Genomic DNA, 24472 nt, shown 5'->3' with positions numbered 1-24472 from the left:
GCCTGCGGGTACCGTGTGGCCTTGATTAGTCACTGAGGATAGGGAGGCCCCACCAGTGTGCAGTAAGTGAGGTCTGAAAGATTTAGTCACATCAAACCTAGGATCGTGTTATTTTCAAGCCTGAAAAATAGGCAGGCCTGTCCAGTCAGCCAGTCTGGAGTTCCTATGGCCTGGCTGTATCATCCACATCTGTCTCAGTTCAGAAGTGATTTTGTGGTTATCAGCTCAGTCTTAATTATCAGAGTGGGAGTAATTCTGAATTGTGGAACTAGCTGTAATTTCTCCAACAATGGCAGTTATTTTAAGGATTGGATGTTTTAGTTAATCAGTACTCCTTTTGTTCTGATCTGGGGAGGTTAGCCTGAAGGGAAAAAAAGTAAGGATGTGGGACCCGCCCTGTGTTGGAAATTAAATCTCTAACAAGACTCTGAGAATGGGGGCTTTGTAGAAGACAGGAGTATGTCACCAGACCGATCATATTATAGATAAATTCCTGTGTCATGAGGGTTTCCTGTACTTTAAACCAGTAAATGCCTTTCTAATCAGTGGCTTTTAATCTCTTTTGGAAAAAGGACCACACTGAGATTGTTCTAAAAGCTTTATCAGGAAATTTCAGTTTTTAGACCTCTTGAAATGCCTAGAACTCCAGGTGAAAAACATGTTTGATTCATTCATAATAATGTTAACTTTTTCACTAGTGCACTTTCTTATTTTCACCACAGTCAGCCCATATACTGATGAATTTTTACTCCCAGTAATGAAGTGCCTTGCATATAGTAGAGAGTTCGGATAACGGCACAGGTTAATTGAAATGGTTCCCTTTCCACAGGTAGAAACTTTTGCCTTAAGCATGTTATGTGTTATTGATTTTAGTGTGTCTTCATTAGTTTACTGTTAAACATCCGCGTTAACAATAAGTGTTCTTTACAAGTTTGGGTTGCTGACATTTCCATTTTTATTTGTTATTTTTTCTTATTCGTTGGTGGAAGGTGGAGATCACTTGGGATGAGACTGATCATGAAAGAATTACAACACTCAACAGGAAATTTAAAAAGGAAGAGCTTTTGGACATGGATTTTCAAGCCTATTTAGCTTCTTCCAGTGAAGATGAAGAGGAAATAGAAGAAGAACCGCAAGGTATTTGTTTGTCTTTTGGTGTTCTACTTTTGTAAATATTTGAATACTTAATCTAGACTTACTAATGACAATATGTCTTTGGCAGTAGCTTGAAAGAGAGTATCTAATCCTTAAATTGTCTGTGAAGTATGCTTACATGTGCAGTATTGTATATACTGGTATATAGTCATTGAAATATTTTTATTTAGAGGTATTTTCTTAGCCTGAATTTCTTCAATCAAAGACACTTTTTTTAAAACCCTAACCTCACAAAAAAAGGGTGTGGTCTTTTAGACTACACATGATTCTTACAGTTATGCAATCACCTAAACTAGTAAAATGCATTATTACCATCCCTTTTTTAAACTAAGACTTTTTGGATTATTTTTTACATACCATTTTTCTGCTCAGTTAGTTTATAAAGTAGACTCTCTCTGTTCATTTAGTGATCATCCTAGAAACCATGACTTGTATCCTTATTAAAGTTGAATACTAATTAACATTTTTACCCTCCTAGAGAATACAAGGAATCTTAAAAGAACTTCCATGCTGTTCTGTGTACTCTACTTTTTAAGTCCCATAGTACATTAATATTACTGTTTTGTTTACATTTACTCACATTTTCCCTACTTCTTTTGCTCCTTGTTCTTTTCTAAATCTCATACTTCTGTTTGGGATCATTTTCTTTCTACCTTAAGTATATCTGTGGTAATTTCCGAAATTGAGTTTTAGTTTAGTCTAAAAATGTCCTTATTTTGCCTTTATTTATGAATATACTTTCATGATTAAAAAAAAAATTCTAGGTGGACAATCCTCTTGTTCCCACATTGATAATAATATTCTGCTGGCTTCTGGTTTTGTTGTTTTTGAGACGTCAGCTGTCACTCTACTTTCTTCAGTCTTTTGAAGGGTGTCTGGATTTTATTCTCTGTTTTTAAAAGTTTTCTCTTTCCTTTTGTCTTTCTGCTGTTTTAATATGAATAGATTTTTTAAATTTATTATGCTTGGGGTTTGTTGGGTTTCTTGAATTTGTGGCATGGTATCTTTTAATCAGTTTTGAAATATTCTCAGCCATTATCTATTCAGGTATTTCTTTTACCTTCTCTGGGACTCCAATTAAATATATATTATATCTTTTCACTGTAACTTCCATGTTATTTCTCTCTTATATTTTTTTATCTACTGTCTTTCTATGCTAGTCTACTGCTGGTTGATCCTTTCCCTGGAGTATATCTTTCGGGGTCCCTCCTAAATATGGGGTACTAGTTGGTTCTTTAACTTTTGTCTTATTGGCCTGAGAGACTGCCAGAACTGTCGGTTAGCCTCAGGGCTATTTGTTTGGTAGGCCAGTACGTGCATTCAGAGCAATGGGGTCCTCTCAATAATGATCATCTTCTCCTTAATTCTGATTTGGTAATTCTTTGCAAATTTGTCAGTTCTTTGAAGTTTTCTTTTTTCTTTTTAAAATAACTTTGAGGCTTGGGTTAGATTTTCTTTGCCCCAGTGCCTTTCTTTTCATAGCTGTGAAATGGGGATCGTGATAATACCTGCTCGTGTTTGAAAAGATTGAGATAACATATATAAAGTCTTAGCATACTACCTCATATCATATATTTTTACTTCTAAAACTTTAAGGATTAATTGGGCTTTTTGTTTGAAATGTACTAATTAAGTTTTTAAAAACATGCATATTTCTTCAGTATTTTAATTGATTGCAAGCTTACCTTAATCTATAATTTAGTACCTCTGATAGATGCATTAGTATATTTGAATGCTTTGAAGTTACTGGATGTTCTGTTGTAGTTTATAAGAGATTATACCAGGGCTTCTTACTGTTAGAATATTTTTTCACTCCTTATATAGAATTAAGTCTTTCACAAAGTATTGTCCTTAAATTGGGAGAAAACAGACTTACATGAGTTAACCCACATTTTAGAGCTTCAGAAAGTAAAATTTTAGTACTGGAAAAAATCAATTTAAAGTAGGTCATCAGAGACTTACCACTAAAATTTCAACCTGGAAGCAGCTTGCTTCTAATTATGTTTTCAGAAGTAAGCTTTTAATAGAAAGAAATACATTGCCATTTTGTTAATGTGTTCCTGATGTTTTATCCATTGAATTACGGGATACATGACAGAATTCCATCCAACATTATTATTGTGGCATAAAGCACAAACAGGAAAAAAATGAATTTCAGCTGTTCAAGTGAAAATGTAAAAGTGTGATAGGATGGAAAGAATGTTGTGGACTATTTTTTATTCATTCAGAGGGAAAAGAACCTATAAAAACATTTATTTAACCAATTTTTTTCACATCACCTTTTGAAGATGTAAGGACATTCTATTAACATTAATGTTTCACAGCTAAATGCTTAATAATATTGGATGTATTTAGTGACCAGTTAGCTATAGCTCATAGAAGAGAGGGTCTTCTGTAAATTTCCCTTTACTGAGGACATTTACTCAATTCAGTTAGTCTGTATGTTTTGCATTAAAACCTAAGTTCTTAATTTATGTTTTTGACATGGAGAATTACAGTGGAAATGCAGAGCAAACAAACTTTTTACGTATTAGTTTTCTTTGGTATTTGTTGCCCATGAATTTTACACTGTTCCTTTGTATTATGATTATTTTTATAAAATTAGGAAATGGAAATGTGAAGCTTTTCCACATGGGAAAATTAATTGCACAAACTTCTAATTTGTTCATTTTTATTCTTTATGTGCTAATGAGACCCTGAGAGTAGGCATGCTTGCTCATTATCACGTGGAAAGGACTCGTTATTCTTTGTTTTAGATAACAGGAAACTTCCTTTATCTGTGTCATCAGTATGAACAGCTAAATCCATGTATCAGATGCATCCCAACACTACTCCAGCTCCTTTTATTGACCATACATGTGTTAGATGGTAGGAGACATAAAGGGGGAAGAAATGCCATTCCTGCTATCTTGCTTATAGGGTGGAGAAATTCAAGGATGTTACATGACTACAGGATTATATTGAGTACGAATTTTAATAAAAACAGATTCCCAAGTATACTTTTATCACTGTACTAACTTACATTGCAGCTGATTTTTATTGTAAATAAGATTTAAGTCATTTAATTCATTTTGTGTTAAGTTTAAGTCTGATTTTGATATTCTGTTGTTATAGTGTATCTGACAGCTTTGAGAAGAGTACTGCAGTGACTAAGATTGAACAGTGAAGTTAGAAGTGAAATTTTTTCTGTATATTAAGTGAAATTGATTTTTTTGTTAGGTGATGATGGAGTCAGTATAGAAGAAGATGGGAAAACAAAAAAAGGTCAGAAGGATGATGAAGAACATATTGCTAAATATAGGCAACTCTTACAAGTTATTCAAGACAAAGAAAAGAAAGGCAAAGAAAATGATATGGAAATGGAAATTAAGTGGGTTCCAGGTAAGAATTAGATACTAACCAAATGTTCACTGTTTTCGTTCATTTGGGGACATCAGATAATAAAAGAAAAGAAGATCAACTCTTTGGAAACATTAACTTAAAAAAAAATCACATTTTCAGGAATGTTTTCATGAGGAAGTTAATATGATATTTGCATACATCATTTAATTCACTTTGGGACTACTGTTTTAGACTCTTGCCGGCTTATTCTTGGTTTCTTTAATTTACTCACTATAAATTACCCATTTATGAAAATAGGCCTTTTCTAGGCTTGATTCCAGTGTTCTCAGAATATAGAAACTTGATTCCAGGCACCATGTATTCTAAAGTCATTAAACTTCTTTTCAAAATATGTAATTCGTAAGTGGATTTTTCTCTACTAACCACTAGTAGACTTTACTTAGTGAGGATTCACTAACACAAAATATGTAATACGTAGTTTTCCATCTCAATTAACTCAGTTTTTAAATATTGTTGGATAGTCCAAGAAGTATAGCATTATGATTTTTATAACTGCCTTGAAGGATTCAGGAACTTTTTAGAGTAGTAAAATACTACTATGATAATAATTAAAACCTTGTCAAAGCTAAACCAAGGTAAGAGGATAAATGAGGGTTGTTTTCTAACATAGGTATTTTTTCTTAACAGTCCTGGGCAAATCAGCATGTATCTTTGTGAATAATACTGTTTTTGCAAATTACTGCTTTTTATATATATCTTAAAGATAAATATGATTTTTAGCAATGATTCGATTATTTTAGCCTCAGTTTGTCTCAGTGAAAGAATACTGTTAATAACACCATTGCTTAAAAGTTAAGTGTTCTGTGTTCATTTATTTCTGTTTCTTACAACTCATTTGTTTTTGCACTGAGAGTAAAATGTCTGTTTTCATAGATTGTTTTTATGGAGCGGGGAGACTAGCATATTTTGATATGCTAGTAAATTTATAGTATAGTAAATTTATCAGGATGGCCATGTCTCCTACATGTTCTGTAAGAATTTGGTGCTGTGTTTTAACCCATGTGTTTTAAATGTTTGGCTTTTGCGAGAAGTGGTGGAAAGAAAAAGTGAAGTTTAGTAGTGTCAGCATATGAACAGTGGCTAAGGGAACACAATTAATTTTGCCTGGAGAGGAAAAATCTAAAGTGACTTAATATTTTCAAGTACTTGTAAATGAAGGTTTAATCTCAGTTCCTACCTCAGAAGTCAGTGTTTGACCAGTGGGTAAAAGTTGAATGAAAGGTTTCAGTGTAGTATAAAGAAGAATTCTCTGTATTGTTAGAATTGTTCAGTAAAAAACACAGAGGCTGCCTTAAGGGGTTGAGTATCCTTTGTCAGTAAGTTTCACAATAAGGCAGTATGAACCTACCACTCAGAGATGTGTGAAGAAATTTTTTAATTGAGGTCCTTGGGTTAATGATTCAAAGAAATGTTGGAGTCTATCTTTTAAATCAAATATGTTGGAATTGTAGCTTAATTCTAACCTTAGGATGAGCTTGTTGAAGGAAGATGTTTTAAATTGAGATATTCAGGTGACAATATAAGAAAAATTTAAAATAAATTTGATTGAAAAGTTTTCTATTAAATATTTTACAGAGATACTGAGTGAACCAGATCTAACTTTTGTGTTTATTAATATAGTTTATATAGTGAAAAATACCAGAAAGTGATGCATAGGAAGATTTAAACAGTACAGTTTTCCTAGGATAAACCTCACTTAGTCATGGTGCATTATCCTTCTTTTTATTCCTAGACTCGGTTTAATAATGTTTTGTTAAAGATTTTTGCACCTGTGTTAATGAGGAATACTTGCCTATTAGTTTCGATTTCTTGCAGTGTCCTTAGCTTTTGGTATCAGGGTAATGCTGACCTCATGTAATAAATTAGCCACTGTTCCCTCTGATATTTAGCAGTACATTTTTATCTTGACTTTGCTATTTGTGGATGTGATATTAATGTCATGTAAAATATTTTGAAATACAAAATGAAAAATTATCATTTGTAATTCCATTTCCCTTATTCAGCCACTGAGTGATTAGGTAGATTGTGGTTTAATTTATCATTTCTCTATTGGTGAATATTAAATCATATTTTAATCATATTTCTAATCTTTCACTTCAGTAGGCCCATGGCATTGACAAGAAATGTTATCTAAGGCTGTTACAAATCCCAAAGCTAAAAATATCAGCACTTTCTTAGATCTCTTCACTTTCATCACCAGCCAGGTAATTGGCTTACTCCTTTAGGGTCTTTTACTTATAAAAACAGTTTTTTAACAAAGATGCTCCTCCTCCCTCCCCAGCCCCCTGTTTTAGAAATGTCAGTGCCTGTGAGAACCCGCAGAGGCCACAAGGAGAATCCTGGCAGGCAGACTCACTCAGCAGTCAGTAACACGGCTTCCTCACTCACATAGCACCTTGACATATGCTGTGGATCAACCTGTGGTTCTCTCACAGGCTGTTGGAACTACCAGTTTCCAAGCCTCAAAATTTAAATCTCAGATGCCAAGCATCTAGAATGTTATAAATAATCTATAGCTTTTTCCATATTTTGAATTATTTTCATAGGATAGCTTCCCAGAAATGGAATTACTAGGAAAGGACACAGACACTTTTTGTGTCTTGAGGTTATTGCCAAATGCTTTCCAAAGGGGTTGTACCAGTTTTTAGAGCCTTCAACAATGATGAAAGCGCCAGTTTCATGGAATTATCATTAACATTCACAATATAATTTTTGCTCTTAGTTGAATGAAGGAAAATTGATATTCTGCTGTATAATGCATTTTTTTAAAGTCTTTACAGTATTTTTTGAAGGCCCCATATGGGGTATTATTAACCTGTAGATTCTTGGTGTGGTTGTGCACACAAGTAAGTGTGTGCATTTTCTGTGTGTGTGTGAATGTAAGGGATCTGTTTGTTACACACTGACATGTTAGATGAGACAAATGAACTTCTCTTTCAGGATCTCAGTTTACTTATTTGGAAAGTGGGACTAATAATACCTTTCTGGCTTAATGAGGTATTATAAATGTACTTTCGTAGTACACACAGTACTATTCATGTCATAGGTGTATTTGTTGATTTTGTCTTAAGGAATGTATGTTCCCAGTAATAATTACCCTGAACCACGGAACTTTTTTGATGTTATACTTCATTAAACCACAGAGGGTCAGTATAAGATTGTACTTTATCACGCATCAGTTTTTCTGTGACTTGAATTTCCCAAATATTAAACTCTTTAGAAAAATAATAAGTACTCTTAATAATCACTAACACTTGTTAGAGTATGGCTTAGCTTGATTTAAAAAAAAAAAAATTTAGACTGTTTAAACTTCCTGTCTTTTTACATTGGATTGCACAATATAATGGGCTTCCCAGGTGGCGCTAGTGGTAAAGAACCTACGTGCCAATGCAGGAGACGTAAGACACGCAGGTTCATTCCCTAGGTCAGGAAGATCCCCTGGAATAGGGCATGGCAACCCACTCCAGTATTCTTGCCTGGAGAATCCCATGGACAGAGGAGCATGGTGGGCTCTGGTGCATAGGGTTGCAAAAGAGTTGGACACAACTGAATTGACTTAGCACGCACATAGTATAGTAACATTAGGAGTTTTAATTCCTTAAGAGTAAGATTAAGAGAGGCAGATAACAGGTACATGGGTGTAATAACTAGAACGAACTATTCTTTCTGTTGATATTTTAGTTCCTCATGGAAACGTGAGAATACAATGTTATTAATGTTATAAATAATTTAAAATGTTAAATTATAAGATTTTTAGGGAAATCTGTAATTCATTGTTTTGATGTGGGGTATTGTTTCCCATCTCAGTGTGTGGCTATTAAAAGAAAAGTATCCTATCGGACTCATTTTGTTGAGTAGAGAAGGTGACATGTAATTAGCATATTGAGGCTTCATTAATGAACTTGCCTCATTGGGGCATATGTGATATACATATAAGTGGAGCATAATGAGTTTTATCTCATATAAATATATAATAACCTCTCCTGTATTAATAGTTCAGTTAATCTGTGTGATAAATTTTTGTTGTAGATAATGCAAGCTGTATATTTTGACCTTTGGCATTTCATCCAGAATATGAACAGACGTGTTCATAATGACCCGTTTCTTTGTCTGTCATCTTAAAGGAGATTGTTATTGTTGTTTAATCGCTGAGTCGTGTTCAACTTTTTTGCAACCCCAGGTGCCTGTAGCCTGCCAGGCACCTCTGTCCATGGGATTTCCCAGGCAAGAATACTGGCGAGTTCCAGGTGCCATTTGCTTCTCCAAGGGATCTTCCCGACCCAGGGATCGAACTTGTGTATGTTGCATTGACAGGCAGCTTCTTTACCACCAAGCCACCTGGGAAGCCAGTACATTAGTGCTCACCTGTTGCTAAGCATTGACTCTTATTTGGCCTAGATTGACAGGGACATAGATGTTTGCAAGACTAGGCATGTGTGTGTGCTCACTCACTCAGTCACATCCGACTCTTTGCAGCCCCATCGACTGTAGCCCGCCAGGCTTCTCCGTCTATAGAATTTTCCAGGCAAGAAATACTGAAGTGGGTTGACATTTCCTCCTTCAGACAGTCTTCCCAAACAAGGGATCAAACCTGTGTTTCTGCGTCTCTTGCATTGACAGGTGGAGTCTTTACCACTGAGCCCCCTGGGAGTCCCTAAAGGAGATTAGATTAAATGTCCTCTGTTTCTTAGTTACCTGGTGATTAATGTGCACTGGTGAAAGGGCATCTAATCTTTTTTCTATTCAGCATCTTTCCATGCCTGAGTTTTCCTTCAAATACTTATTAAGCATATGCCAAGAACCATTCTAGATACCATGTGAGCAAAACACACAAATCCTTGACTTCTTAAAGCCTAGATTCTGGTTAAGGGGAGACAGATAAGTCTTTAGTAGGAAAATATTTAGAAAATAGAAGGCTTCCCAGGGGCTCTGCGGTAAAGAATCTGCTGGCCGATGGAGGAGACACAGGTTTGATCCTTCAGTTGGGAAGATCCTTTGGAGAAGGAAATGGCAACCCACTCCAGTGTTTCTTGCCTGGGAAATCCCATAGACAGAGGAGCCTGGTGGGCTACATACCATGGGGTCACAAAGAGTCAAAAATGACTGAGCAGCTAAACAGCAGCAAAAGGAAGTAGAGGTCGGGGGTGAACCGTGAGAGGAGAGTGTGCATGTGGAGGGGTGACAAGTGCCCGGCTTTGCAGCTGTGGCTTGTCTGTTGTGTTTGAGGAGCACGTGGAGAGCAGTGTGGCCGCAGTGAGGGCGTGCGGAGAGAACAGTGGGCGCGCTCAGAGGTAACAGGGCCAGGTCAGAAGGTCTTGCAGGCCAGTTTTTGCCTTGGACGTCTTCACCGAGTGGGATGAGAAGCAACTGGAGTCTTTCAGCTAAGGAGCAGTAAGATCTGACTTGGGTTTTTTCCCAACGTTATTGAGATATAATAGGCATATGTTACTTTGTGAGTTTAAGGTGTACATCATATATCTTTGTTTCTGATATCTGTTCTTCATCCTTCGTACTTCCTTTTCCCCATCTTTATCCTGTCTCCCTTTCTGTATTCAGTGACTCAATGGGAAGCGTAAACAGACTGTAGCTATGGTGTTATTCATTATTTATTTAGAAATAAAATGTTTTTGAATTGTTGGGCATTCATTTTACTAGGCAGTCCGGCTTCAAACAATTTTATTTTCAGACTTCTCAAAACCTGTTCACTATTTACTTTTGGCTATGTGTCTATTTCCATTTATTGCCAGTATATCCATTATTTGAGATATAGTCACAAAAAAATGTTTTTTTGGTCAGAACTTTTAAAATGACCAGATGTTTAAAATTTTGAGTTCATTGTAGAGGAGAGCATTAAATGGAAAACTGAACTTCAAATAAGCTGAAAAGAGTTTGCATTTTGCTTCATATTTTGGTCATGGGGAGGAAACCAGTTTGCAGTGCACTGTTACTTGGCCACAGCTAGTAGATGGCTTGGATTTTAAAACTGAGGTGTACACTCCTGTAAATCATCAGTTAACAGATTGCCTGTAAGGGCCTTGTAAGGTAATAAGCTGAAACTTTTTACTGTGCAAAAAGGAAAAAAAAACCCAATAAACATTTGAATCATTTGTGGAATGTGTCGTAAAAATGAGAAGCAGCTAGAGTTATCTAAAAAAGCAGTGCTAGCACATTTTCTCCGTAGAGTTGCCAGTAAATTTCTTAGAATTTCCTGGATTATTTTAAAGATAATTTTCTCTGTTAAGATTTAATTTTTTTTTTTTTAAGTTTTTCAGGAAGCTTTAAAAAAAAAATCTAAAGCAAAACTGAAGATATTTTTATAATAACACTATTTTCAGAAAGTGCTCAAGATTCTCATACGTTTAGAAGTTTCAGGTTAACTGTTCTGCTATTTTAGGATCCCAGTTAAGTATGTAAATCAGTAAGGGCCTCTGGTTGCCAGCACCTCGGCCACTGCTCTTCATGTGGTCCTTCCCTCTCTGCATGTGTATCACGTCAGTTGCGCTGTTTGCATCTGCAGCCACAACTTCCAGACAGTAGTACTTTTTTGGACTTTGCCTTAGATTTACAATCTGCCTGAAGAGAGTTCAAGAGCAGAGAGTGTGTTTCATGTATTGTTTTCCCACAGCCCACAGCTATGCCGATTTGTTTGAAGTTGTGAATTCTTTGGTCTTTAAAGCAGAGCTTTTGCTTTTTCTGTTTGAGGTTGTCCCACGTCATCATTCTATATCCTAACTGCCTGGCTAGCAAACTGTCATTTTTCTCACACATGTTCCATATGTTATTTTGACAGAATTCACTCAGACTGCTTTCAGCAGTTTCATTATTGCTCTTCTTTTCTTTTTTCCCCCTATAATTGAAAAGCCATATATCCTTATGCTACTTTAACACATTTGGTTTTTCCCCCAATTTTTTTGTGATAAAATACACATAGCATAAACTTTACCATCTTAGGTGTGTTTAAGGGTATAGTTCAGTGGTATTAAGAACATTCATACTATTGTGCAGCCATCATGACCATCCATTTCCAGAAGCATTTATGAAACTACATCTCTATATCCATTAAACAACTCTTCATTGGCCCTCCTCCAACCCCTGGAAACCACCATTCTACTTTCTGTCTCTCTGATTTTGGCTCCTGTAAATATCTCATATAAATGGAATCATAAAGTATTTATCTTTCTGTCACTGGCTTATTTCAGTTAGCAGAATGTCCTCAAGGTTCATCCGTGCTGTGGTATAAGTCTGAATTTCCTTCCTTCCTTCCTTAAGGCTGAATAATATCCCATGGCATGTATGTATGTGCGTACGCTTTGCTTATCCAATTCATCCATTGATAGACTTGATGCTGTCCAACCATCTCATCCTCTGTCACTCCTTTTTCTTCCTGCCCTCAATCTTTCCCAGCATCAGAGTCTTTTTCCAGTGAATCAGCTCTTCATGTCAGGTGGCCAGAATAATTAAAATGTCAGCATCAGTCCTTCCAATGAATAATTAGGGTTGATTTCCTTTAGGATTGACTGATTTTATCTCATTGCAGTCCAAGGGACTCTCAACAGTGTTCTCCACCACAATTCACCAAGATCTAAGCATCGTCAGCTTAGATTGTCATTAAGTATATTTTGCTGTAGGTCACTGTTACTCCTTCTTTATGTGGAGGCATAGAGAGATTTAAAAGTGTTTTTAAAGTAATTTATTTGGATGCATAATTTTGAGCCAGAAGCACAGGCTTCTCAGCGTGAGGGAACATTTTGGTCCACGACCAGGATCACGTGTGTGACGATGTCTAAGAAGCCTGTCTTCTGAGAAGCCTTCTTCTGTTTAGTAACCTGTTCTGAAGGTTTCAAAAAAAGGGGGCAAGGGAAAACTTTTGCACATTTGCTGTTGAACACTGCAGGTTTCTAGGCATACATGTTGTTAATTAGTGTTCCAAAATTCCGATATCTTTTTGAACCCAAAGAATGCTTGACCTGTCATAAATTAGTAGATTTCTGTCAATAGTGAATCCCTAAGAATTGCAACAGTGCTTGCTTATAAAAGCAGCCATGGATATAAATTTAAGTCCTAAATTTTCTAAATTTTAATGTCACTTTCATTCTCTGTTAACTCTTACTCTGTAATTTTTTCAATGTTGCAGTAGAGGACATTGCCAGTGAAGTAAGATCTGGGGTAATTGCAAATATTAGGAACCTTGAAAGAGTAAACCTTAAATGATACTCTGCTTCAGATATTCCCATCCAACATACCACCTGTGAGTTACTGATTTGCCCAAGTATTGATCCTTTTCTCCTTGAGGCCAGCCAGAGGCCCCAGCTTCATTTCCTTCTCTGGTTGTCTCCTCCGTTTACTCCATTGTACCCTACAGCGTTATTTTTTATATCTATCATCATAGGGAAAAGGTTGGGAATACACTGCTTTCCTAATAGTTATTTGGGAAGTCTTTTTAACAGTAGTCTGGTCAGGATTACAGTTTACTTATATAAACTCATCCCAGTAATGGTAGAAGAAAATTCTTAAGAGTGCAGCAGCAAGAAAAATCTAGCTTGTTAAATGCTAGTGAGGTCAAAGTGCTTTTCATTTCTTTTCATTTTTCTTAAAGACGAGGTTTTTTGGTTTAATTGATTTAGAGATGCTCTTTTGGTTGTACTGCAGTCTCAAAATGCCCTTATGTTAGTAGCTTCTATAGTCTCTCCCAGGGAGGAAAACAGACACCTGAGTTTCAGGCCACTAGCTGATAGGTGGGTTTTTAAAGAAAGTGTATAGATTGGGACCTTCTTATAATGAAGTTTGGGATAACAGTAGTTTACTGTGATCATGGAAAGAGCACAGAGGGCTCACATCAGAAAATCTGAGTTTAAGTACCTATTATTTTGAGGGGAATTAGATGACAAAGGTTAGTGAAAGCCAGTTTATCAGCACATAGTTGTCAAAGAGTGAACATTCACACAAGCACAGCCTTTTTTTACACTTTATTGTAGGGAAGAAGAACACAGACACAGACGGTAAACACAGTGTATGTATACAGTTTAAAGGAAAACAAGTAAATGAATACCTGTGTGCCCAGCTTAAGAAAGAACATCACCAATGTCTGCAGTCCCTGTTACACCCTCCTCCTTCCCCCAGAAGAAAATGTGAAGCTACATTCCATGTTAATCATTCCCCTTTTCTATATAATAGTTTTACCACTCATGCATGTATCCTGAAGTCTTTATTTAGTTTTATTAATTTTGAAGTTGATAAAAGTATCCTCTATGTATTCTTCTGTCATTTCTTTTTGCTCTTAACATTTTATTTTTGAGAGTTATCCATAACCCATATGTGAGTACATGGTCCATTAATTTTCACTGCTACATAAAATTTCTTTATAGATATATCATATCTGTTCTGTTGCTGGCTGTTGTGGTATTTTGCTCTTATAAGCAGTGTCTTTGTGAATATTCTTGGACTTGTCACCAAGGTATATATAGAACTTCTTGGATATGTGTCAGATTTCTTGGTTGTATAGCACACTCACAATTATCTTAACAAGGTCATGCTGGGTTGTTTTCCTGGGTGCTTGTGGCATTTCACTCTAACTGATAGTGTGAGTTCACACAGCTCTTCATCCTCGCTGTTAACTGATAATTGCCGGGTGACTTTTTGCCGGTTGTGTCTGTAAGTGACGGTGTTTCATTATGGTTTTAGTTTGTATGTTAGGCTCAAGCTTAGCTGGGCTCCTGCTGTGTGTGCCGCCCTCCTCTCTAATAGCACTAACAAAACGGACGAAGACCTAGGCCTTTGTGGAGTCCTCCATTCTGGTGCCTGCGTTGAGGGAGAGAGGGGAGCAAGGGAATTAGTAAACTAGTGAATGGGTAAAATAATCAGATGGTGGTTAAGAGCTATGGAAGCAAAAGGATAAGACCTGGGTAGGGCGTAGGAAGTTCAGGGGTGGGAGTGGGCAGCAGTGTAAACAGGACGGTCAGGGAAGGCTTCATTGAGAAAATGACATTTGTACAAAGAGCTCATGGGAAATATGTGGTACCTTCTGTGTTATCCTGGGAAAGGACATTTCAGGCAGGGGAAGCAGTAAATGCAAAAACCCTGAGGGGAAAGCATTTCTAATTTGTTCAGGAATAATGAGGCAGAATGAGCCAGGGAGTGGAGAGTAGTAGAAGGTGAAGGCAGAGAGGTGGCCAGAACACAAAGGGCCTCTGATGGTCTTTAGCTTGTACTGGAAAGGTAATGGGAAATGGAGATGTATGGCCTGACATGTTTTTAAAGGATTGGTCAGACATTTGGCTAATTACTAATGAAAAAAGCATTTTTTTCCTGCTTTCTTATCTGTGAAATATCTATTCATGTCTTTTGATGTCATTTTTAATCTAATGTTCTTTGTGCTTTAGTGATTCTTAGGAGTTCTTCCTGTATTTGGCATTCTTCTATATTTTGGGCTCATCTTTTATCAGCCATATATTTTGCACATAACTTTTTCTAGTTGGTGATTTTCCTTTTTATTCCCTCTATAATGTTCTTTGAAGAACAAAAGTGGTATAGGCAAATATACTAAATGTGTCCTTTTATTCTTATGAACCTCTAGTTCATGTGAGTTCATTAATTACAGTCTTTGGATTAGGACACTCTTACCATTGATCCAGCATGACTCTCTTTTATTTATTTTTAGTAAATAATAAGTGAAAACGCTACAAAAACTAGAATTGTGCAACAACTTAAATCCATCCATTTGATCTCTCCTGCTTCTCATTACCTAAGAGTAACCATCATCCAGATTTCAGCATCCACTCTTTTGCTCTCCATTGTATGTGTTTTCATCTCATTTATTAAGTATTTCTAAAAAGTATGGGTGCATATAAAGAAGGAAGTACTGATGCATGCTATAAAGTGAATGAACCTTGAAAGTATTGTGCTAAGTAAAAGAAGCCAGTCACAAAATGGCACGTATTTTATATTAAATATCCAGCACAAACCATAGAGAAAAGAAATAGATTAGTGGTTGAGGGGTGGGCAGTGTTGAAGTGTCTTGAATGCTTCAACTGAAGAGAGGAACTTGAACACTTCAACCTGATGGAACCGGAAGAGAGAAAGGTTGCTTTTTGAGAAGAATTAAATGTTCTAAAATTGACTGTGGTGATGGTTGCACATATCTGTGAATGCACTAACAACCATCAAATTATATTCTTTAAATGGCTGAATTCTGTGGTAAAGCTCTTAACTTTATTAACATTGGTGTGGAGGGTGGATTTGTATCATTTGGGACTGATTTTTTACTTTTAAGTGCTTGATTCATCAATAGTTGATTTTTTTTTTATGCTATAAGGTAGAAATTCAATTTCAACTTCTTTTGCATGGCAGAGCTTTTTAATTCTTCTTATAGAATAAATCTCTCCTTACCCCCAGAACTCGGATGTACCACCTCTGTCAGATACCAGAGTTTCAAACCTGTAAGGATCTATTGATTGGGTCCCTGATTTATTGGTCAGTAAGTTACTCCTCCTAACCCTGGGCCACTAACACTTTCTAAAACCAGATAGAGAGCTTTACTGATTCATATATCCACCCTTGCTCTCGGCCAGCTGGTGACTGTTCTCTGAAGAAACCGAATTCCCCCACCACCATGAGCAACTTGAAAGTGCTTGAAAGTGCTGCCTTGTGCAGACCCTTCAGGGGAGAGCCAGGTTTCAGTTAGGGCAGGAAGATGAAGAAAAGGTTCAGAGATGCAGTGGTGGGTTTTTGCTGATGATGTACATGGATTCCGGAGAACTTAGTGATGGAGAATTGAAGGGAGAAGGAGATGTGACAGAGGAGTGGGTGTGTGGGTGACCTCTAGATTAGACCGTGGCGAGGCTGTGAGTGTCGAGGGTTAGGGAGGGAAGACTGTCTGCTGTTGCCATGGATGCACCAGCCTTGCTGTTCAGTCGCTCAGTCGTGTCTGACTCTCTGCGGCCCCATGGACTGCGCACGCCAGGCTTCCTGTCCCTCACCATCTCCTGGAGTTTGCTCAAACTCATGTCCATCAAGTCAGTGATGCCATCCAACCATCTCATCCTCTGTTGTCCCCTTCTCCTGCCTTCAGTCTTTCCCAGCATTGGGGCTTTTCCCAATGAGTCAGCTCTTTGCATCAGGTGGCCAAAGTATTGGAGCTTCAGCTCAGCATCAGGCCTTCCAATGAATATTAAGGGTTGATTTCCTTTAAGATTGACTGGTTTGGTGTCTTTGCAGTCCAAGGGACTCTCAAGAGTCCTCCAGCACCACAGTTTGAAGGCATCAATTCTTCGGCGCTTAGCCTTTTTTATTGTCCAGCTCTCACATCCATACATGATTACTGGAAAAGCCATAGCTTTGACTATATGCCAACCTAGTCACCTCTTAAGCCTTTTCTAGGGAGGGGCATAGTTACTTTACATTCAGGGCTTCCCCTTGACTCCTCTTGATGTGAGTTTACAAGTGAGGCCAGTGTAACTAAAGAATATGCTGTTTTAATCCCAGGGCCCAGGGGCCCACTTCTGAACCCTGTCATGGAAAGAGTTGACCTTATTCCACAGTGCTGTCTTTGTCCCTGGCTTTTAAAATACTTTAGTTAGTATTCTAGAGTTTCACTATGGTATATATCTAGGTCGTTTTTTGCTTGGTAGCTTTAATCTTGCTTAGAATTAATTGGATACCCAGAATTCTGAAGATCAGTAACTCCCCATTCATTTAAACATTCCAAAAACGTCTCAGCCCTTTTCTCTTAAAATATTACCTATCCGTCATCTTTATTTTCTCCTTCTGAGAATCCCATTTGATATGTGTGGTACGTTCTCATTCTGAATCTAACTCATAGTTTCCATATCTTTGAGTGTGTTGTGCAGCGTGCTAGGTAATTTCTTTTCTTTCTTTCAGTTCATTAATTTTTTCTTTACCTCTGTCTGCTGTTTATCTTGGTTGACTTTATAATTTCAGTTGCTTTTCATTTCTGGAAGTTTTTTCCTTCCTCTAATCTGTCTTATACCTTTAATAATCTTATCTTTTAATTTCTTTTGTTTCTCTAAAATGTGCTGACTTTATATTCTGTATAATTCCAAAACCTTTAGTCTTTGTAGGTCTGACTTATTTTGTTTCAGTTTACTCTGGTTCATATTGAATTTTGATTATGATCTCATTGTTCTTGGATCTTTCTTTACCTATGGGAATTCTCAGAGGCATGAGTCAAAAAAACATGCTTCTTTTAGAGAGTATTTGCCAGGTACCTAAGGGCACTCCCAATCCTGGACCAATTGAAACCAAATTTTTGGATTAGGGTTTTGGAGCCGCACAAATGGTGTGAATCCTAGCCACAAACCCATGGATGTGTGGGCCTGTGGTTATAAATTCTCTGAGGGAGAAAATATGTTTTTACTTCTTTTGTTCTGCCCGTGGCCAAAGCCAAGAAAGGCATGTATTCCTTCTAAACCATTGGAGGAGGAGCATCATCTCCTAAAGGACCCTGGCCTCGTGGTGGTGGTCTCTGCTGAGCCCTGCAATCAGATCGAGCTCCAAACTCAGTCCCCTGCCTCCTTGGCTAGCAGCCCATTAAAACCCAAGATCCATGCTGAACCAGAGCAGATTAGTATTTGTTCCCAAGGAAAATCCCTACTTCTAAGCTAGTTAAACATTTCTCTTTGAGCTTTCTTATTTTGACTAGATTCCAAAAAATTCCCTTAGCTTCCTTATGTCTTAGCCATTCATTTAAGTTTTCATTTATTTCCTACCTTGTCTGTAAACATTATGTATAAAAAGTGACAATAGAAAAATAGTTCTTCAGTCTTCTTTGCCACAAATTAAAGAGCAGAATGGCTTCATCAGACTTGGCCAGAGTTTTACTCTGTGAGTATTAAGGACAGCTTGCTATTATGTACATTGTGATCACAAGCTACTTGAAAGGCAAAGACAACATACAAATAAAGTACAGACAAATACAGGAAACAATAGCTTCCTAATGAAGCCCAAATGTCTTATATTTGAAGTCAGCTTCGTAAGAACATTTGATTCTAAGAAGCAGGGACAGCTCAGTTCACAGTGACATGAATATACTTGCAAATGGAAGACATCCTTCTATGGGAGAGTAAAAGGGGTTTCAGAAGAGGGTAGAGGATGATAAGCTCAAATTCAAGGCAAATGTAAACCAGTTGCTACCCACTGAAATGGCTTTTAGACAATGAACAACAATAAAAGCCTTAACATTTATTCATTTAGTGCATATTTTGGAATGTCTTCTTTGACTACCTCATTGACTTTTTTAGGAGAAACAGAATTAAGTGTTATATGAGAAGCCTTCCGAGTCGAAATAGCTTACTTATACTACTCTCTTATCTTTATTATAACTGTGTTGTTTCCATGTAGTAGATGTAACAGTATTCTGAGAGTGTTAAGTGCATACAAAGAGCTTTTGTTGGCTCTGTCTGGCTGATTGTTAAATTCTGTTATTTACTATTGTTCCCAGGGCTAGTTGTTATTTTACTTTTTAATTTCATGAATTATTGCTCCCTGTCTGTAAGGTTGGGAACAAATTTGACTTATGTATCCTTTCAATTGCATTTGCATTCATTCAACAGAGCATGTGCTATGTAGTAGGCCCTCCACTAGCATAGGGTTACCTTTGTTGGGGTAAAAATAAAAGCAAGCTGTAGCCTCTACCGTCACGGAGCTTGCAACCTAGTAAGGGAGATAGCCATTAATAATAGTTTTTAAAAAAATCACACAAATAAATGTAAAGTTGCAACTGTGTTAAATAGAGCAGAATAAAAGAATATACTATAAGAGTTTAGGAGAAAAAGAGTTACAGAAGTTCAGATTATGAACCAAATTGTGAACAATGTTCTAAACAAATTCCTGTGATAAGCAAATCTTGAACCAAGTTGAAAACACTTGAAATCTTTATCTTTCTCATTACAAAGGTTTGTAGTTTTGCATATCTGATACACTTGAAGGATAAGTAAATATCTCTCTCCCCCTACCGTTGGAGAAAACTGACCAGTTTGAAGGGATATTTTTGATGTCCGTGTTCCTCAGGTCATGGTTGGTTATTTTCCTCTAAAAGCCCTTACACCCAGAGTGAATTCCTTGTTGGGAGCTCAGTTGGTGATGGTAGTTAGCTACATTTTAGAAGCTACTTTTGGAATTGAGTGTTACCATGGCCTCATTTAAACATACACCATACATAAATAAAGATTGAACCATAAGTGTTCATAAATATTTTCAGTGGATCCTGAGTTCTCACATACATTTTTTAAAAGTGCCAGTTTCAGCCTATATCGGAAATCTTAAAATATTTATTCTATTTCTATAAACAAAACCAACTATAGTACCTAGTTGAGTTATTATAAATTATTATTCATGTCCTGCCCTTTGAAGACTTTTCAAAATTTGAAATGAGCTAGGTCAGAAGAAATGTGTATTCTTATTTTAGTGGCTTTTGAAAGAATATTTGAAAGTATTTTTGTGTGTATGCAAACTGCCAAAATAATTGTGAATAAATTGCACTTAAATAATTATTGTTAAAATGGAGTCATCTGTGTTCATAGTTGGTTTTAAAGAGCTTCTCACCCCTTATTTGTAGGATTATTAATGTTATTTTTAACTAAGTCAACAGCCCTTGACTATATGCTTAAAACTTTAAAAAAAACAAACTTGCATAAAAGTAGACATTTATAATGAAATTGTTTTTCAGTCACATAGTGGCTGCTCTCAAATGAGGCTAAAACTGTCTGAAGAATGTTCTTGTGCTTATGCCAAGAAGCTTCTGGGATGGGCATATTTTTAAGAATTTAGAATATAAACAGCTGTGATCTGTGGCAAGAGATTTAAATGACCTCATGATGACAGCAAGAACAAAGCATTTTTGAGTTATCGTGGCGGTGTATTAGTTCATTGCAACGTGTTTGTCCTTCTACTATTTTGGTGTATTAAGGGAGAGCCAGGCAAAAAATTTCAGACTAGATTTAACTAAAGATGCTATTTTTTTATTGTTACAAACAAACTAAATACCAGGAAAATATTTCCCAAGAATGATATTTCATGAATTATTCTAGAGCTGTAGCTCCTTAAAAAAAAAAAAAAAATGCATGAACCGTTTCGGGGTGAAGGCCATTTATTTAGATCCTAAAGTTTTGATTCATTTTCTGTTGGAGAGACTATGTTCCAAACATTAAAGATCAAACACTTGGCTTGAAATGAGAATTTTTTCTTCAAGACAGATCAATTAAGTGCTTAGTAAGTACTTACTATGTGTCTGGCGCTATGCTTAATATTATGGGATACAAAAGAAGGTACTTTAGCTGCCTTTGTTCTGGTTGAAAGAAAAGGCATACTCAGTTGAAATTGCTAAAGTAGGAAAGACATTATTATAATCAAGTACCAAATAAAATAATTCATAGTTTATGTGACACAAACATTGAAATACAGCCCTTCTTTTCAGAAGTGACTTTAATCATTGTCAATAACAGTAGTTCTCAACTCAGAACCACTGAGTTGAGCTTTTTCTCCCCAAGAGGACAATGGCAGTTCTGGAGAAATTTTTGATTTTCGTGGCTGGGGCTACTGGCTGCTGGTGTAGAGAGACCAGATACATTGCTTAACATCCAGCAGCGCACAGGATGGCCTTCACAACAGAGAATTATCTGGTCCAAAGTGACAGTCACACTGAAATAAGAAACCTTCATGTAGCGCCTACAAGTGTCAGGGCCAGTAAGTCTTGAAGTTGGGAGACAGACTCCCGCCTTCCTCGAGACCTCTGTTGCCCCGTAGTACTGTTTGCCTGAGGCCTTTTGGGTCCTTCCACAGAAATGGGCGTTGAAGATCTATAAACTTCTGAACATTGTAGACAAGTTTTTCTAGCACAGTGTTTCAGAGAGAGATTCCATAGTTCTTACCAAACTATAAGGATATCCATGTCCCCCCAAAAATGCCAGGACCCAGTCGTCACATTGGAGTAGTTCATAGAGATTGAGACCCATTAAACCAGTGATCTAGTCATGTAAAAGAAACACCTTCCTTAACATCGTGCCAAGATAGGAGTAGAGTTTATGTTTCAAGGATTAAAATTAACCAGAGAATACATTTTGGTGGGGTGGGGGTGGGGGGACTCTAAATATATTGCTTAATTTAGTATTTTGGAGTAGTAAAATCTTTCTTCATGTTTGAGGAAACTGTAGTAGAATACCTTAAAGATTATTATTTAAACATATTTAATAACAGTACTGTGCATTTAGAATTTGAGACTGGACTGTGTGCTGACCCACAGGCATAACATATGAATTATTTTATTTTCCTATTTGAAATCAACTTGTTTTGTCAGGATTTGCTGCTTTCTCCCAAGTGAGTACCAGTGTTTACATTTCCTAAGGTGCTATGTATCTGTTGATTCAGTCAGAGATCTGGACATGTTTTCTACAGTTCACATTTCTCCTGAAAACTGCTTAGTAAAGTGAACTGTGTTTTTCTTACAAGAAACATTTTTGAATTGAGAGTTGGGTTTATGATTTGGCATCCCATAAATCAGAGAGAATTGTCATAAATCAGACATACCAGTAGTGTATCATGAAAACTAATCTGAGTAACCTTGAGTATGCTTATACCTTAATGCTTTTCTAAGTTATAGAAATTTAGAAATTAAGTCTTGGTTTATAAGCCAGAGGGGACCTTTGAAAATCATCTGTTCCAGCTGTTTCATGCTCTTCTTTGGGGCTTAGGACCCAAAGTATGACTTTCAGTTCTTTTGTGCATTTGGTCTTTTACCAGATATTTTCTTTAAGAGGAAGAACAGTGTATGTGGGAGGAAGAAGTTGTATGCTTCTGATCCAGCCCAGCCTCACTTTGCAGATAAGGAACCTGAGACCCAAAGCTTTAGATTTTATTTGTGGACTATGCATTTCTTTATTCTCGATCAAACCAGCATTTCAGATGTATCTGGTAATAGTATAGAGGATAATTAAGAGTTAAAAGTCTAACGGTACATAGCTTCCTTATTCTGTGTTCTTAGGCAAGCTGCTGAATATCCTCAGTCTCAGTATACTCATCAGGGAAGAAGGGAATTATATCCTTAGAATGGTTTTGACTTTCTTAGAATTTAGAATGTATCTGGGAAGATGATCTGGATTGACCTCATCTCTCGAATCATTCCATTCATTTTGGAATATTAAAGACCCCTCTTTCCAAACTGAACATGACCTCCCAAAAATACTCCAAAATAAACATTTGTTTTATCAAAGGTGATAACACAGTCCTCACATTTCCTTTACTGTGGCAGTAGTAAGGTCTTCATGAACTGATAGATCAGCCTTGGGGCTTTTTCTTTCTTCTCACCCCTCTCTAGTTATTGCATTAGCCACCGAGAAACATCTCAGGAACCGCAGAATATAAGGAGCAAGAACCCTATGAGAGCGAATAACATCACTGAAAGAACGTAAACCGTGCAAAGTGGGATCTGAACTTGATGGCCCTTTTGATCTTAAAGATGTGCACTCACAGAATGAGTCCTTGAGAAGAAATTACAGGAATTCTTTCCTCCAGGGGTATTTCCACAGAGATGGCCTTACTAATCAATTTTTGTTGGTCACCTATAGTTTCCAGGGAATATAAGCTTTTACTTGGGCAACAGAAGCAAGTAGACATAACTGTGTTAAAAGACCAGTTACCTTTCGAGTCTCAAGTGGTTAAATTACATACCAAGAAATAAAGTTTGAGCCTAAGTAAAGGAGTTTTCTTTAGTAGCTTGACCATATATTTAGCTGCTGAGTTGGTTTGTTTATCTGTTTTGGTTTGGTTAGGTTTATAGTTGTTTGTTTTTAGTAAATAGCTTTGATGTAGGTTGATATTATGTTACTCTGTGACATTGGAGTATTGCATTTTTTGTTTCTCTAGTAAATATATTAAAATAATCTTTTTTCGTTAATTACATTTTTAAGTGAGTGAAGATACAACATTTTAAACTAAACTACTTGTGTTTTCCCTTAGGCCTTAAAGAAAGTGCAGAAGAGATGGTCAAAAACAAATTGGAAGGAAAGGATAAACTGACCCCTTGGGAACAATTTTTAGAGAAGAAGAAAGAGAAAAAAAGACTGAAAAAGAAACAAAAGGTATCAATAATTATGATTGAATAATTATTGAACAGCCACTAAGTATCAGAAGGTGCCAGTGCTTGGCACCCATTGTCTCATACGTATCCACTCACTGGGGTAGGTTAAATGTTTTCTGCAGGGTTACACAATGATGCAGAAAACCTGTGAAAGACCAGAGCCATGGTAACCGCTGCGCACTAGTGTTTTACATTTATTGTGCTACCTCAATAAAAGGCATAGTTCAGTGATTTCTAGGTGTAAGACAGTTTGATTCTCTTCTGTGTTTGTGAGAAAGAGAGCTACAGACAGGCATTTTTACTTGGGGATATATATATAGAGAGAGACATTTTCAGAATGAATGAAATTTTTTCTGTATATTTCTCAAGATGCATTTTTCAGTCTTTGTGAAATTTTTCAATATTTGCATATAGATCTTTTAACATACTGTCATTAGATCCCTTTTTTGAAGATATTTTGTCTGTGCTAATATGTTGTCTGTGAAAAATCTGATTTGACTCCCATGATTCAGAAATAACATCTTTCCAGAGTTAGAATCCTTAGTAATAACAGAGACACTTAGGGTTCCTGCCAATAAAAATATTCTGTCTTGTCAGTGAAATGCAGCATCCTAGCAGTTCATTCATTATCTTAAGATTATATCACTAGTCAGAGAACTTTACAACCTGAGGAATCTTAAATGATTTCTTTTAGTCCAACCCTGATGTTTTATATTGATGGTTGTAGAAAATGAAGTGATCCATCTGAGAATATGCACCTCGTTAACTGCCGGGCTGATGCCGGAATCCAGGTCTCTTGCCCCAGGGCTCCTTCTGCCGCACTGCACT

The 24472-nt window shown here is 36.7% G+C and overlaps 1 protein-coding gene across 1 annotated transcript in view; it reads left to right on the top strand.

The window, feature by feature from the left end:
• Positions 1-24472, top strand: part of ESF1 (ESF1 nucleolar pre-rRNA processing protein homolog) — a 52417-nt gene that overhangs the window by 13027 nt on the left and 14918 nt on the right. Inside the window, exons 8-10 of the mRNA XM_043883267.1 lie at positions 990-1137; positions 4375-4536; positions 23524-23645. Of these exons, the coding sequence (XP_043739202.1) occupies positions 990-1137; positions 4375-4536; positions 23524-23645 (432 nt within the window). The remainder of the gene's footprint in view (positions 1-989; positions 1138-4374; positions 4537-23523; positions 23646-24472) is intronic.

Source organism: Cervus elaphus, chromosome 23, assembly GCF_910594005.1.
Source record: "Cervus elaphus chromosome 23, mCerEla1.1, whole genome shotgun sequence".
Taxonomy (NCBI): Eukaryota; Metazoa; Chordata; class Mammalia; order Artiodactyla; family Cervidae; genus Cervus; species Cervus elaphus.
The sequence above is the reverse complement of the archived record's forward strand: the minus strand, read 5'-3'. Positions and strand labels throughout refer to the sequence as shown.